At 38.3% G+C, this 13,444-nt stretch overlaps 1 protein-coding gene across 1 annotated transcript in view; it reads right to left on the reverse strand.

Moving 5' to 3' along the window:
• The window catches only part of LOC110173033 (protein TANC1-like), a 74,392-nt gene that overhangs the window by 35,457 nt on the left and 25,491 nt on the right, over positions 1 to 13,444 (reverse strand). Inside the window, 5 exon segments of the mRNA XM_020939005.2 lie at positions 802 to 1,110; positions 4,815 to 4,981; positions 6,377 to 6,608; positions 10,734 to 10,840; positions 12,675 to 12,965. Coding sequence (XP_020794664.2) covers positions 802 to 1,110; positions 4,815 to 4,981; positions 6,377 to 6,608; positions 10,734 to 10,840; positions 12,675 to 12,965 — 1,106 coding nt within the window.

Below are 13,444 nucleotides of genomic sequence, written 5' to 3' on the forward strand. Positions count from 1 at the left end.
TTTGAAGTAGCTATTTAATCTCTCAGTGATGTAATCTGGAAACAGCACCTGCTCTTATGTGTTTTATTTGAAAAACACAAGCATGAACACTGCTTGTCACTTGTGCACCTTTGTGGCAATTTTACGGACATTGATTGCCTTTAGACGGGAGTAAAAAGTAATTTCACAGCACATAGCTCTTCGGGATGACGCAGGGTTACACAGGGAATTTGATACACCGGCAATTTAGAAATGCCTTACATGAAAAACCTGTGCAAACCTTCCTTGAATATTGCAATAATGATATGAAACACTATTTGGAGATAATAAGTTAAATATAAATAAGTCTTTGTATTTCCACTCACGAGTATTTCTAAATCTGGTTTGTTTCAATGTGTTTATAAATCCTTCAAAATGCTATCTGTTAGAAAATCTTACAATTTCCTATACTTTTAAACAAAAAATAAGCACAATTCTTTTTATTTCCAGGGCAAAATGTCAGTCAGTATACTTCTTATTAAAAACAAGTAAAATATAACATAAGCATCCTCACAATAGTATTTGTGGTTCAGTATGTAATAAATATGTGGATACAATATAATGGGTAATATAAGTAACATGGGTCAATAGTTGGGGAGGTCGCAGGTGGTGATAGATCGGTTTAATGTTGTTCTGTGGATCATTCCAGATAAAGCAATAACATCTCCTTGGACACAAGCAGGCGACAGTCCCTCCATCAGAAAAGTGACAAAGTGCTCCTTTAATGCAAAGTTCACTCATAGTCCCTGCCCTCTATTGAGCTTCAAAAGTGAAATGTCTTACCTCTGACAATGAAACAGGCACGACTAGATAGTTCCCTCCTTTTATGGCCAGGTGTCCCTTATGAAACAGGTCCAATGTGAGCTGGAGGTACAGGACAGACCCATTGCTCCGAGAGGACAGGTGGCTGCTGAATTTACTGAGCAGGAGCAGGTCGGGGGTGGTGCCTGTTGCCGTGGTGACGTTGGCGGCGACGCGAGAGCTGTTGTTGACCCGGTGGTGAATGTAATCGCTAAGGTCGGCCCCCAGGTCACTGCTGTCTGGCAAAATGTCCAAAGAGATGCCGGAAAAAGGGAGGAGAGTGGTGATTTCCTACAAGAGATGGAAAATAAATAAAACAAGGATTTGATTAAAGAGGGCTATATGGAGTTGTGACATTTAGAAGTGACTCAAGTGAGAGAACAGCAGTGACGGGAGTCATCATCGGCAAATAAAAAAGCCAGAATATAGCTCAAAGCATTTCACTGCAATAAAATATACAATACAATAACAAATGTAATATCCATTTGGTTATTATCTTCATCACAAGGGGAACAGTGTTTTCCACTTTAGCAAAGATAACATCCATGATCATTCTGCAACCAAAGGCCTCCAAAAAGTTTCTTGTTGGACTCTGACAAAGCCAGCATTGTCTGCTGGGCATTTTAACACAATAATTACAAATTAACAAATGAATTAATTACCTAACCCCTGAATTAAGTAGTTACTAAGCCTGACTCGTTAATTTGAACATAATTTGTTCATTATGAATTAAAGTGCCCCCCATGCATTTCAGCTAAATCTGTCTAGCTGCAGTACAGATATATTTTATAAGCAGCTGACATGGTTTTACACATTTCTGTTGCCTTCCCGATTTGGGGAAGATAAAGTCAAAACATTTTAGAAACAATAAAATGTTTGAATGCAAAGAAAATTTATGGGAATATCTTTTTTTTAGTTTTGATGTGTTCTGTTCACAGATTGCAATCTAATGCAAGTGAGGAGGACCGTCATCGAGCCACTGGCGTCTGGTCATCCACTGATAAAAAAAAAAGACCCTCCACACACTCATCTTCCTCTTTGTCCTCACTGCTGGACTGGACCCAGTGAGCTGTAGTCTCCAATGCACAAGGTGTGATGGAGGGACTGCCCCAGCGGGCTGGAAGATGGACCTGGCTGGCTGCAGGATGGACTCGGTGGGCTGGGAGTGAAGTGGATTTCAGTTATATTTTAATGTTACAGTGTGGGAAGAAGAAGGATGACTTGTGGCTTGTCTTAATTTTTAATTAAAGCCCCGTAGCTTACTTTAAATAACATTAATTACATAACATTAGATGGAGCATAAGCAGGTCAGCAGAGTATGGACCTCAGATAATAATTTACAAATGGATCTTTGCCTTCAGTTTGTAGATTGAACACTGGTAATCCACAAAGCACATAATGATACTGTCTATTTAAAAATGGTTTACAAGTATTATCTTGCATTATTGTTACTGTATCAAAGGCATGAGGTAGTTTCAGTATAATCATTTATCGCAGTATATCTCTGTTACAATATATTGTGCATCAAAATTTGTTATCATGACAGACTTACTTGGATTAGACAATACATCTATAATATCAATGTTTGAATTTAATGTATAAAAAAATGTTGTTGGTGGACAGAGCCTCACTCTTGAAAGTCTATCCCAAACTGTAGCTAAAAAGTAGCTTAAAACAATTGAATGAATACATGAATACTGAATGTTGCTTACCGTATTAACTTATTAACACTTCATGACATCACAAAGTGGAACAGGACATTATGAACATTGTAAATGTAAACAGACTAATAATAAAGGATTACTCAAACATGGGAATGAAACAAAACCCAAATCCAGACATGTTTTTGAGGAGATAACAACATTATAACACATAATAAACTTGAGTCAATTTTGCGTTATATGGGACCTTTAACTTAGAGTCTCCAGGGTTGGTAGCACATATTTGCATGTTTATTGGTTAACATTACCCTTGTTATTATAAAATGCTGTCACAAAAAATAAAAACTCTTGATTATATTATCTTGTATAAAGTTGGTGAACTCTGGTTTTTCAAATTTTCCTATTGGCAGCAAAGCTGATTTCTTCCTATGACATGTAATTTACAACAGTCTCTCCACTGCATTACCAGGACTAAACCAGCTCTAAATTAATGGATTAATCCTTATCAATTATTATAAAAATCAATGACCCATTTCAATAATCGATTAACATTATCTAATGTATAAACACATTCTTAGACAAGATGACGACCAGAGGCATGACTAAAGATTTTGGTCTATCCACAGTAGGCCTAAAATAGCAATAACGCAGGGGGCTTCATGACCGGCTGCCATTTAAAATCAAGTGAGCGTGTCCTCCGTGTCTTCAGTGCATCAGGCGATGAAAAATTAAAAGCAGCATAATCAAAGCCCCTTCCTGAGATGCCATAGGCTGAGTCACCCTGGGATACAGAGCAGTAATGGTGTGACAATGACTCAAGGGCCAACACAGCTCACACACATCGGATTCTGTCTCTTCTCTCGCCATTTCCAACGTCAAAACATCGGCCAAAACCTGCTCTAACGGTAAATTAAAAAAAAAAAATCCATTCACTCACAACTAAAGGACAATGACGTAATACACTGACGGCATAAGTAGCCCCCACTGTGAGTTGAGCATCAGTTATTGAGGATAGTGAAATACATTGGTTGAGTTGGTTAGGTCAAATTTCAAGGCATGTTTTATAGTTTCCGGGCACATAGTGAGCAGTATTTTGATTTGTGAAGTATAAATGATGTTTATTGCCTATATTTAATCTTTAAGTAGTCCTTTTAGCTCAGTATAGTTATTTTTAAATGTTCATGATAATACGAAGGGTGTGATTTTGTGATTGTCCAGGTTGATTTTAGACTAAAGGGAGACTTTTAGACTGTGGGGGAGTTACCATAGTCTCATTTTTTATCATTAACTCTGAAATTACCTGTCTTAAAACATGACACAACTTTTCCAAGTACACCATGACTATGCATACTGCTTTATTTCACATAACTTTAAAGATGCTACTCTGTGAATAGGTATTGTGAATCATCTATAAAAGCATACTTATATACATATACAAGATCTTGCCTGTAGTTGGGAACTTGTTATTGTTGCCTAGCAATTGCTCCAGTCCATGACAAAGAAAAGACCCTGAATGTGTTTTGCATATTTCCAAACTATAATCCAATTGTGTAAATCGCTGGCTGCCTCCAGGATCCAGACTTCCTGTAAACTCTGGTAGTTTTACATCCACTCAGGGCCTAATCCCGGAGGCTTGGCCAGGGCCACGAGGCAGATGCGGGTGCTGTTTGGCAGGATTACCCACCGGATCGAGAAAATACATCAGACGGAAGTAAGCGACGCAGCCAAATGCCACACTGCCTATATCACGTCAATAAAATGTAACTCAGAGTTTATCAAAGACAAAAGAAAACAACCAAGTTTAGAGTTGCTAATTTAGGCAAGGAAACATTTGGTTCACAAATCCTGCCCTTTTGGCACTGAGATAACTTCATGACTATTTATATGGGTGAATAAATGAAGAGAAGAAAGCTGCCTTTAACCAATCTTTCTTTGTGGGGTTTTATGTGGCATGAAATAGCAGATGTAGAGGTGGGAGATAAATCGCCTGGGATTCAGCCTCTCTGTATATTCTATGCAGAAAATCTCTCTGTTTGTTTGACAATGTCTGTTTGTTTGGATCATTCCATGTGTGTCCCTGATAGGCTAATCCACCTGTCGTTCACACCTATTTTACCACACCTAATTAGACCCATTAGTGAAACAACAAAAAAATTGCAGGTTAGAACTGTATATTTCTCCAATTTATTTTTTTGGTAATTTCACCATCTATTCACATTTGTATGGAACTTCAACTGAAACATTTATAGGCACTTTTCAGTAGTGTAATAGTATAATATACATGATGCAATGCCTATATTAGACATAACATGACTTTTAATAGACTGAACTCACCAGAAGGCCGGTCCTGACAGTTACCACCAATTTGAGCCAATGTGGAAATTTGGAGATTATTTTGGTGATGAAGGCTGCAATGGTGTCACCATAATCTGGTTTATGAAACTCTGCCTCGTTCAGACTGTCCACCAAAATGATGTAGTCCTCATCAGGCAGCCTCTTCTCTGGAAACACAAAAGACACAATGGACTTGGATCACACTGGAAATTTGAGAAAATGTGTCTCAATTTGATGTTCCTGCACAACCATGATATGTTGGATGGGAAACAATTCTGGCACAGTAGTTGGGTCTGAACTGGCAACGGCATCTGGAGATCCATCCAAATCCAAATCACACATTTCTGTTTCTGTTTTGTGAGATGTGGTGATGTTTTGTGGAGGTAGGTGGTAGATGTGTTGAGGTGCAAAATGCAAAAAGGTGGCTACTAGAAATCATTGCATGATTGATTTAAAAGCTGTGCTATGTAATTGTGTAGGATTTGTACCTGTAAATGTCTACAGCAATAATTTTCAATCAAAATTTCTGCTAAAACACTTGGTAGATGGAATAGACTTGTAATTGACTGTTGTCAGTAACCACAAGCAAGAGAGGACAGGCCTAGTCAAAGCTGTGTCTTTATACATTGCCTAACTATTACTGAGTATTAATGAGAATTTGAGAGAAATTAGTATTTCTTCTATACCAGTACAATTGTACCACCACTTTAACAGGTTTTGGTACCAACAATTGGTACCAACATTCTTTCATACAGTAGTGGTACCCTTTAACAGTACCCAGCCCTAATTAGAATGTAAACAAATTGTGTGTATGTTTTGCCTGCATAAGAATAAACATGAAAAACTTTAAAGTAACTATTCATGATCCAAGAACATAAAGTTGAAATAGACATATGCTTTGACATCTGGTCTGGGGCCAGGACAAAGCATGTATTGTTTTGCAGCTTGTCTCACGCAGAGAAAAACACCAACTGCCGGTATTGATTACAGTCTGCTATAAAGAGGAGCAGAGGCCGCTGTAGTTTATTAGGCTCAAACTGGACGTATCCATCACGCTTCAGATGATGCGCGCTGTCACCTCCCAGCATTGAGGACTTATACATTCACGCTCTCCATTTTAGCCTAATAGAGATCAAGTAGACAAAACACTCCTCCTTTTCCAGAAAGAAGCACCCCGTCATCAATCTAGAGAGGCCTGTGAAGAGGAAGACTACGCAACCTTCACAGCAGGCCCCCCCAATGTGTCCCGCGACCTTGAAATCATGTGGGATGCTGCTGATGATTCACCGGGGCAAAAATAACACTCGTCATTCCCCTATGTAAATGACCTGACATCTGTTTCACACCAGCAACACTCTCAAATAGCTGACCCCTCAACATGCAGGAAAATAATCAATGGCCCGCTCATGAATTCATTAATGGATAATATCACACCGGAGATTGCAGAGGGCTTCCTAATTGCAAAAGGACGGAAGCAGGCACCGAAAAAGTGATGCTATTTTAAACTTTAAAAGCTCTTTAAAATTGAATATCACATTTGTCTTTGATTGTGTGAGTCTTACCTTTGCGCAAAGTCGTTAAAGGCTCCAGTACTCCCTTCTTAAAAGCTGAGATGGGATCTTGGACGCAGGACCGCAGACTCAGTGCATTTTGGATATGTGGCTCCTGGACCAGTAGTTCTCTGTAAGGGGTGAGCTGTGGTGCTCTGGCCAGCAGGGCGGCGACACTGTGCACAAACTCTGGCACCAGGCAAGTGTATGTGTTGTCAGCCTGACAGAAATGATAAGCCACCACCTGGAAAAAGAACAGACAATTAGACTTAGACAAACTTTATTGATCCACAAGGGAAATTATTTGATTAGACTAATTTACATGAATTATTGTTTGGAAGTGAAAAAAAATCCAAGTAGGCATTACATTTTTTTCAGGTATGATATGACTAGGGTACTAGGAAACAAGGAAACGGAAAGCCTCTTATATAGAGAAGACAACGCAAACTTTATTAATTATGTTTGACTATGTTTGTAATTATATTTTATAGAGCAAGAGTCTCTAACCACTGTACCAGGGGACCAGAAGAAAAATATGATGTAACTTTTCTACTAACAAGTTATTTTCTCAACAAAGGTTTGAAAGAAATTGTATATTTTAGTACTGGTCCTTATGTGAAAAAAAAAAAAAAGAAAAAAAAAAGGGAAATAAAGACCCAACAAACAAAAAGTGAAATATGTTTCAGAAAATCTGAGGTTGCAGAGTCACGTCATTTGTTGTGAAAAGAATCTCGGGGTGAGACTACACTTGTGCTTGTACAGTAACAAAAATAAGCTGATTTGTTCCGACAGCTGCTGAGAGGTGAACAGGTCTTAACATTAACTACTGTGATCTTAAATGTGGGAGGGAAACAACAGAGTCACACAAATGGGCACTCAATGTCCTGCTGATCTAATGCAGTCTCTTTCACAATAGTGTCATTGTTCAGATAATTTTACTCCAGTGAGTCTTAAGTGAGTCTGTGTATACACGGTCCATGGTAGGTTTTCTATCAAACAGAAATGTACTGTTCAACCTTCTTCCATCTTATTGAAAACATAGAAAGGTATAAAGAGCAGGGTGTCAGGATCACTACAATTTTACTGTGTGTTGATAGGACCAATAATTCCGGAGAAATTCACATTTAAAGTTTGGAATGCGTTTGTTAAGACTAAATTCTCACACACATGCACGCATGCTATCGCTATCAACATATACACACGTGATGTCCGTCTGCTAAATCAGGACTTAAGTTTCACTCATAAACGGTGACAAAATAGTTAATCACTTTCTGTAACTTGGATTATTATCATCAGAGGCAGAAGAGGAGAGAAAGAGGAGAAAAGGTGAGGAGCTGGATCAGAGAGGGAGGGGGAGTGGGGGAGTGAGGCAGACGGCTCTTCACACACAGAGGCAGAGAGAAGGAGACACTGGACTTTTAGTCAAATTGTGAGATTTAAGTCAAAATCTGTGAAACATGAGGAATCGTGGGGATACCGAGATGTGCTGTACCCCTGACTGCTTTTTCCTAAACAAGACAGTGTTAAGTCCTGTCAGCACCTCACACTCTTACAGCCAAATGATTGGTGCTAGAATTGTCGATTAAAATGCACGTGCCTTATCATCAAAATCACCCAAATCAGAAATAGTGATCTATCGATCTTATGATTTCTGGCACAGCCCTATTTGAAATACAGTTACTTTCATGCCATTGAAAATGAGACTGGTTGACTGCGGTAGTAATTTTGCAACATGTAGTGCTGTCCTAGTCTTAAATTAGTCTAGTCCGCATGTCGAATGATCATTGATTTTGAGTGAACATCTTCCATCACCAGTCTCACTAGTTCCCATGGAAACTCTTATTGAGGCCAAGTTAGTAAATTTAGCAGCTTCCATGTCATCTCTGTGATGCAATCAGCAGCATGCTCTACATGTGCCCAGAGAGAGCAGGGACACTCAGTTTTGTGACCCTTTTAATCACTTTCAAAGTATTATAGAAATAATAGACTACATTCTTGAATCTATCTTAAGAAACTGTGAAGCAGGCTGCCCCCCCACTGTCCACCCTCTTTTCCCTCAGCTGTTTGTTTGTATACTCAAAGGCTGCAATCAAAAAATACACATTAAAATGTACATTATGGAAACAGTAATTGTGCAAGACTGATTGTGGAAGATTTATTAATATTTCTGTCTTTTGTCTGTTTAACTGCATGAGGCGGTAACCACCTTAGCAACAGCATCGATCTCCTCTTCTGTTTAGAGGAGCACTGTCTTTGATCAAGGCCACAGACTGCAGCAGAATCTCAAAGTGTTTCTTTTGTACTTCATGGGAAAATAATACTATAAGGAATGGAGTTATAAGGTACATAAGTTCAAAAGAATTCAAAAGCTATTTCTGTTATTAAATGCTTTTATAAACTTTTTTGAGTATTATTCAAAGTGTTTCTTGTTTGTGATAAACTACTGTAGAAGCCATTATACCATATATACAAACAAAGGAGAGTCTTGCTCTAGGTTTGTGTACAGATATCACATCAGTGCTTTATTTCTAAATAATTTTTGAGTTGATTATTAAAGTCCCCATATTACGCTATTTTCTGACCTGTTATGTTGCTTCCTCATCACAAACATACCAGGAGTTGTGTTTTGTTTCACTCATACATGTTTAACTTACAAACTGTGTATATTTAGGCTCCTTCTTCTTTCAAACAGAAAACACTCTGTTCCACCTTGTGATGTCATGTGATAATACAGGAATTGCTTCACTGTATTTTAAAACTCCATACACCTTCACTAAAATAACTTGGATCATTTCACACCTGGAATTGCCAATCAGAGGATTGAAACTGAGCATTTTGGGCTTTGGAGATGTAGACAGAATAATAATGAGTCAAACAGACTGGTTTTAGTATCAATTAGTATCTGATTCTTGATACTTTTGACAACCCTACTTTAAATGAGAATCAATTCATATAGGAGGGAGTTTTGAAATGGTTAGCCTGGGAAAACATGCCAAAACAGTTACAAGAATATGCGCACAATTTCAGTGGTTTCAGACATTAGCTAGATCAATCAAAAATAATTCCTTTATTCGTTATCTGTCCTTTATCTCTCCCTAACACCCAGAAATCGACAACAGAATGCACCAGAAAGTGAACGAAAACAGAGGTCATAAAAGTGATGCTAATAGAGAATAATTTGTTGAGAAAACAATTATTACCTAGTTTTATATTTCTAAATGTATTCATATGCCTTTACATAAATATAATCTTCTAAGCCAGGCAGTAACAAAACCCCATAGTCAAAAATGTTTAATATTGTATCTCCATTTTTAATTTGTCCATTATGTAAATTTCCACATCGTGAGACAAATAAAGGTTCTCTTATCTCATAAAAGCCCTGGTGTATAGAATTTCTAACCAATTATTTTCATATTATCATCTAGTAGTTCATGGATCCAAAAAATGACTCAGGCTTTCTGCTTGGATCAGCCAGATGGCCCACTGTTGTTATTTGTTGACTGTTGGAGCAGCACTGATTCATGATTAAGGTGGGACCATCTAAACTCCTCTGCTTTTGTGGGGGCTCATCCCTGCAGAGTGACCTGGTAGTTATTTGATTATATTACGTTTAACATAATATAAGACCAAGTCAACAGGGTTTCCAGGTGAAGTAAGCTGTGAAAACACAGCAGCAATCTTAAAGGCTGTCTGTCAATCAACACTAAATTGCTTATGTATATTCCTGTCACTGTAAGCATCGTGTAAGGACATCCTGGATACTACCAGCAGGTCGTGAGTATAACAAAAGACTGACCTTGGTAGAGATTACTCACAAAGTAATCTCTGCCAAGATAATGTTCATATTAAAGAAACATGGTGAATCACCCGCTCTGAAAACTGAACTGAGTATGAATATGTTTCACAATATGGCATTAAACTTATCTGTCTCAGTGGTGACATGTTTTCCATTCTTTCAGCAATAAAAACATCTGCACTGTATAAAAGCGAGTTTAATGCCATATTTTGGACAATTCTGTATCAGTGGAGAGAAGCAGGTGATGGACCCTATTAAACCAGCAGTGGTTATTACATCCATCTGGTCAGAGATTCTGTGGTGTAGCAAGCTATTCCCTATCTAAAAATGCTTCTCATCTATGTCATTTGCTTGAAAAGGGAAGGACAGAAATGTTTCTAGTGTGTCCCAATACATACATAACATACTTTTCCATATATGTATATAACTTATCTAGAAGTATCTTAGGGAAAACTGTAAAACCTTGAGCTATGGTTGATGTTACACTCAGCTGTGGCTTTGTGAATACAGTTTACATCTCAAAAGCTTTCAAACACAACATGCATTAGAAGTACACACTCTGTGCTGATGTACCTTTGCAGTGAGTGCTCTGACAGCCTCCTTTCTGCCTTCACTGGCTCCAGCGCTGAGGTTGGACTGGGACTCTGGTTTGGATCCTGATTTAGAGTGTTTATCTCCACCTGCACGCAGCCCAAACAACACACAAAGCTGCCATTTACACTTGTTAGAAGAAATCTCCACCATCAGTGTTGTCATTTAATTAGTGCGCAACTTGAAAACTCGACATCAAAAGCTTGTCAGCTGGCAAAAACAGTGTTATTATTTCACTATGATCAGTAATTTGAATTTCTTTGGACGTCAAGTCACAGCACACCTTCTGTTCAATGTAAATCAAAATGACAGACCAGAAGATATTAATGAATAATGCAGTGATGCAGGACAAGTTAATGGCACGACGAGCTTGTACTGAAAAAGCAAACTGAGTAAAGGTTTCTGCACTTGATGTTACGGGTGGGTATCATTTATGAATTCTAAACAATAATTTTAAGTATCATTCACTAGATTCAGTATTTTGTAGGAGTTTTAATGAGAGGAACTTTTTATTTTCTTCTAATGACACAAATGTTAAAAGCGATGAAGTAGGGCGCACGAACCATCAACAGAGATGAGGGGGGATTTACCTTGGCTCACATACTGGACTCACTTCTTCAGAGACCACCACCTGATGGTAGGTGTAGTCAGTCTGATAGATCTGCAAAATCTGTCAAACTGACCACGCCTGAGAACAACAGCTGATAAGAGACACGTCACAGCAGTCGCTTGACACCTTTGATGAAGGTGCAAGTGCAACCGCCAAAACATGTCAGGTAAATAAGCTAAAAGAAAACATGGTGTTTCTACATAAAAAGAGCATAAATATACAAGTATAATGATGGTCAAAATATCAACTAAAGACTCTACTTGTATTAGTGTTGGGACTGATGAGTAACTTTCCAAAACACTGTCTTAAGATCCAAAAATGTGTACCAGTTCTTGATACACATTTTTATTGTGCCAGTAGTACCTTATTATCTTTTTCTTTTGTCACTACTTGTTACATTTGTAAGCAGCATGACAGATTTGGTGTCACCTGGCTTTTTAAATAATACCAATGATTTCACGAAAACATCTCAGATTGGTTACTTAACCTTGCAGTATAATTCAGCGTTTGATTTTATTGTTTTTAAATTATTTTTTGGACAAAGTTGCAGCAGCAGAAGTGGCACCACTCATGTAAAAAGGGGAACAACAAACTCCCATCGCTCACACAAGTGCAATCAGCACACCGAACCTCAGGGGACGACTTGAAAGAAGAGAGCATGACCCAGTTACACCCTTGTCCCAAAAAGTGCCAGACCTCACAGCACAGTTTAGGGAGCAGACATTCAAGTTTTTTAACCACAAAAAGCCAGTCCAGTCTTATTTTTACACTCTTCTGTAGTAGAAATCTATCTGGAATTGACAACTTTCAATCCAAGCACAAGTGCTAAGAAGCTTTACTGCTTCAAGTAAATAACTGTAACATACTCACACAATACAATCAATCACAACTGAAGATGGGCTCCATTAACTGTCATGAATGGATGTATTGAATAGATAACAAACATAGGTAAGTGGTTTATGACTGAATGAGAACCAAATCATGAACATTTAACATCATGTAAAATGCTTTTGTAATGGTGAAAAAAATCAACATTACAACTGATCAAAATCCATATCTGAGGAGATTGAGGATACTATATGCCAAATGAACAGAACAGAGATAAATTATGTTTTAGTCAACTGGTTTTCAAAACTCAAGACTACAAGACACAAATATGCTAATGACTAAACTTGAATGTAGGATTTTTATTGTTTAAGAGTCTGGATTTGATGAAACAATACTGAGCCTCTGTAGTGTTAATTAAATGATTTTGTTATTAAATTGCTACTAACAAAAAGTCACACTACAGAGCATGAATGTTTTTGACCTACATTTAGGTGATGCTCCTGGGCTGTGGGGCATGTTTGTCACTGCCTGTGGTGTGCGGTGGCCATGACAGCTGAGATTGACGAGCTGCCAGATGATCGCAGTCTTCCCTGATCCAGCGTTCCCCACGATCACCGCCCCACGCCCCTCACAGCTGCTGCTCTTCTTTAGGACCTCCTCCAGACGGACAAACAGCCAATCGCGGCCCACAAACGGAGTCTCTGCTGTCATCCCCGGGACTTCAAATAACAAGGGCTTCAGCATGATGTCGGCTTGTTTGAACAGAGCCAGTTTACCTGAATAGAAAAAGATGAAATATGAAACTTTTGTGGTGGGTGGTCTGCCACCAGCCAGTTTCCAGGGAGATGTTACCTGAAGACCTGCTTGTCTTCATGGAAATGTTATTGCTTTGTTTCATAGATTAAACCTGCTATCTATCAGGAGGGAGACAAGCAAGTTACAGCAATATTCTACATTATAAATCAGATCTGAGGAGAGTCACCTCTATTCACAGAAGAAATTATTGTATTTCTGAACAATAGAAATACCTGTAATGAATAAATGCTAGATGTATATGCTTAAAGACATACCAGGGAACATCCAGATAATGCAAAGACATCTCCATGAAGACAAGTAAGTAGCGGATCTTCCACCACAAAAGTTGCACAGTGCATATTTAAAAATACAAGTTTTCCAAGGTATTGTGCTGTAAAACACCCAAAATGAAATAGATTCTAGGTGTGTTTAATGCCATACTAAGGAACATTCCAGGCAA

The sequence above is a fragment of the Boleophthalmus pectinirostris genome, unplaced genomic scaffold (genome assembly GCF_026225935.1).
Source record: "Boleophthalmus pectinirostris isolate CB_2022bp ecotype Guang Dong unplaced genomic scaffold, ASM2622593v1 HiC_scaffold_19, whole genome shotgun sequence".
In the NCBI taxonomy this organism is placed as follows: domain Eukaryota; kingdom Metazoa; phylum Chordata; class Actinopteri; order Gobiiformes; family Gobiidae; genus Boleophthalmus; species Boleophthalmus pectinirostris.